At 55.3% G+C, this 3,109-nt stretch overlaps 1 protein-coding gene across 1 annotated transcript; it reads right to left on the reverse strand.

Moving 5' to 3' along the window:
• LOC127336262 (probable metal-nicotianamine transporter YSL17) lies at window positions 1-2,466 on the reverse strand. Its single transcript, XM_051363054.2, has 2 exons — window positions 1,588-2,466; window positions 1-1,488 (listed from the first exon to the last, which is right to left on the reverse strand). Exons 1-2 carry the CDS (start codon window positions 2,340-2,342, stop codon window positions 159-161), a joined length of 2,085 nt encoding a protein of 694 aa, XP_051219014.1. The 5' UTR covers window positions 2,343-2,466; the 3' UTR covers window positions 1-158.
• Between the last annotated feature and the right edge of the window lie 643 nt (window positions 2,467-3,109).

Below are 3,109 nucleotides of genomic sequence, written 5' to 3' on the forward strand. Positions count from 1 at the left end.
TACTTGGTGACACCTTATATATTTCGCTAACGAAATTAAGGCCTTTCCATGAGAAAAATGTCTATGCTAAAACCCCATGTGTTACGTGACACAAGATAATCACGGTGTGATCGAACCTGCGTTTAACCACTGTACAACACACAGGCCGAACACCATAACTACGATGACGTGGCTTTTGCTGCCAGGAAAGCGTCAAGGCTCACGTTCACTTCTCGAGACAGGAACATGACGCAGATCGGCGGGGTTGCCTTGAGCAGCGTCAGCATCAACGAGACCAGCGAGCCGAACCCATCGCCGCAGATCAGCCCACAGGCCACCGCCGGCGACATCATCTGCATGTCATTGCGGTCGGACCTCCCCCACAGGTAGATCACCGCACTCCCCATGACCATGGCTATGGTGATCGTGGGCGGCGCGAAGAAGGCCACGGCCATGGCGATGGTGCTCGGGATGAACCGCCGGACACGCCACCCCCTGCACGCCGCGACCTCCCGCAGCACGCTGACGGAGAGCGCGAGCGCGAAGAAAACCTTGCAGAGCAGCATGGTGTGGGTGGGCAGCCCGTTCTCGGTCATGCCGAGCATGGCGATGCCGCGGTACACCTTGGCGTAGGGGCCGATGGAGTTGCTGTCGTCGTGGGCGCCGGCGTTGAACACTTTGTAGTACACCCAGAAGATGACGGGGTTGATCACGCAGCCGAGCGCCGTCCCGGCGATCTGGCTGATGGAGATCGTGTGGGGCGAGGTGAGGGTGATGTAGCCCGTCCTGTAGTCCTGCATGAGGTCGGACGCCGTGGAGACGTTAGACGCGATGATGGCGCATGCGGTGAGCCCGGCCACCACGCCGCCGTCCTTGAGCCCCACCCACGAGCTGAAGATTAGCATGGCGATCTTCCCGTAGGTGGTCGCGATGTTCAAGTCGGTGATGCCGTTGCCGTACGCGTTGCAGAAGGCGAACAATGGCGCGATGATGTAGGCGAAGGCGACGTGGTGGTACCGCAGCTGGGTGTAGAGGTGCGGTATGACGACGGTGGAGATGACCGACATGAACACGTACCCCATGATCGGGGCCATGCTGGGGATCCGGTCCCGGAGGAAGACCTGCATCCTCCGGCGGTCGTCAAAGCTGTGCGTGGTCCGATCGAGGACGTCGTTAAGGCACTGGAACGGTTGCCCGCCGGCGTTCTGCATCGGCTGCGGGTTGTCCTCTTGCTTGCTCACCGTGTAGAGGGTCCGGATAAGGATTGACAGCATGTGCAGGAGGCCATCGGCGAGGATCATCGATATCCCGATAAACACCCGGTAGCCGTTGATGCCGCTTATGTTGTCGTTGTCGAGGCCCTTGGGGTACCAGTCACCCGCCTTGGTCTCGATGTACGGCCATATGAGCCCCCACGAAATCAAGGACCCAGCGAGCATTGAGATGGTGATCTTGTACGGGCAGAACATCCCGACACCGACATTGGTCATGGAGAAATTGAAAGAGAACCTAATCGTAGAAATTAAGACCCATCCATTACCATTAGTACCTGCTCGATCAACTTGATTAATCTAGAGATTTGCTGTGCTTTGTGATTGTAAGACCCACCCTAGTCGATACGCCATGATGCCAAACGTTGGGATCGTCCGGAAGCCGCAGTTCTGGCCACCGGCGAAGAACCACTGGAAGATGGACCACGCGACGATCCCACAGAAAGTCTTCAACAGCATCGCCACCTGCTTGCTGTTTTGCTTGGCACCCTGAGGAGTGTGCATGGTGTTGATGAGGTGCGCGGTGGCCGTGCCGCTGGGGAACGTGAGCCGGTGGTGGATGATGAGGCTGTTCCTGAAGGGCATGATGGCGAACATGCCGGCGAAGCTGGTAAGGAGCAGGAACACCACCATCCTGCCCACGTTCGGCTCTTCCACGTTGTTGGCATCGTTCCCGATGCTGCCCTCGGCGGCGCTGCTGCTCATCGCCAGAATGTACGTCCCAAACCCACCGCTGAAGGCGATGCTGGTGCAGGCAACGACGCAGGTCTGGATGACGGTGTTCTCCTGGCGGGTGAAGCGGAGCTGGGAGGACTCGCAGCTGTCGAGCAGCCGGATCCACACGCGCGGGAGGAAGGACCCCAGGAGGCCGGCGGGGATGGCGAGGGAGGGCGCGAAGCCAGAGGTGAGGGCCAGCTTCATGGCGACGATGCTCAGCATGCACCCCAGCGCGATGCTCACGGCCACCGACCGCAACGTGATCGTCTCCGATCGTGACGGCACGGGCTCTCCCTCGAACACCCGCTCCATCGACGGGCGCTCCTCCTCCTCCAGCCGGAGGCCCCGGCCGGCCGGGGGCGTCGACGGCTCCATAGCTAGCGCGGCCGCGTGCTGCTCGGCCGGCCTGTTTGGAACGTAGGATCGAGGAGAAACCCCACGTTCCAAACAAAGGCCGACTTGGCCGCGCAATGCGAAGGCAGGTGGTTTCTCTATGGAGGCCGAGGGAGACTCGCCGTGACGCCATTTTTTGAGGGGTGCCGCGCCGTGACAGGTTGGCTTGCTTTTTTTTTTTTTTTTGACAACTAGGTTGGCTTGCCGGTTAGCTAACGTGGTGATGCTAAACATAGTTGTCTTGTGCCTGTGGTTGTTGAGCGTTTCATAGGTTCCGCACGCACGTACCTCGAGCGAAGAAAATCACCAATAGGAAGTGTCTGTATAATTGTTTATAAGTCGACTGATTTTCCAATTCATCGTAATTCATTTTTTAAATTATAAGATGCCATGTGGTGTTAGCTAGAAAAAAAAAAGGAGTGTCTGTTTGACACTTAACTGATTTTTATTTCGCCATAAGTCAGCCTTGGCTTGGAGGAAAAAAATGCTCCAACCCTCTTAGATCAAATCCTTAACAAGCTTCCATTTATAAAATGGATTATGGGTTCAATTTGGTACTTAATTGGCAACAAAGAATGAAACTAAAAATAGAAATAAAATCCATTATACGAGCTTGTAAGACTAAAATTACATCATTGCTTGGCAAAAATCACTGTTTTAGATCATGTAAAAGCTAGTGTAATAGGCAGTAACTTGCTATATAGTCAACTTGTCAAAAAAGAAAAAAATAATCTACATAATTAAAAAAA

This window comes from Lolium perenne, chromosome 2 (genome assembly GCF_019359855.2).
Source record: "Lolium perenne isolate Kyuss_39 chromosome 2, Kyuss_2.0, whole genome shotgun sequence".
NCBI lineage: Eukaryota > Viridiplantae > Streptophyta > Magnoliopsida > Poales > Poaceae > Lolium > Lolium perenne.

Bases quoted from the DNA above. Each gene is read 5' to 3' on its own strand.
- LOC127336262 (XM_051363054.2), bottom strand. From the start codon at position 2,342: ATGGAGCCGTCGACGCCCCCGGCCGGCCGGGGCCTCCGGCTGGAGGAG. The intron at 1,489-1,587 runs GTGGGTCTTACA...TTCTACGATTAG, and splicing joins ATCATGGCGTATCGACTAGG to GTTCTCTTTCAATTTCTCCA.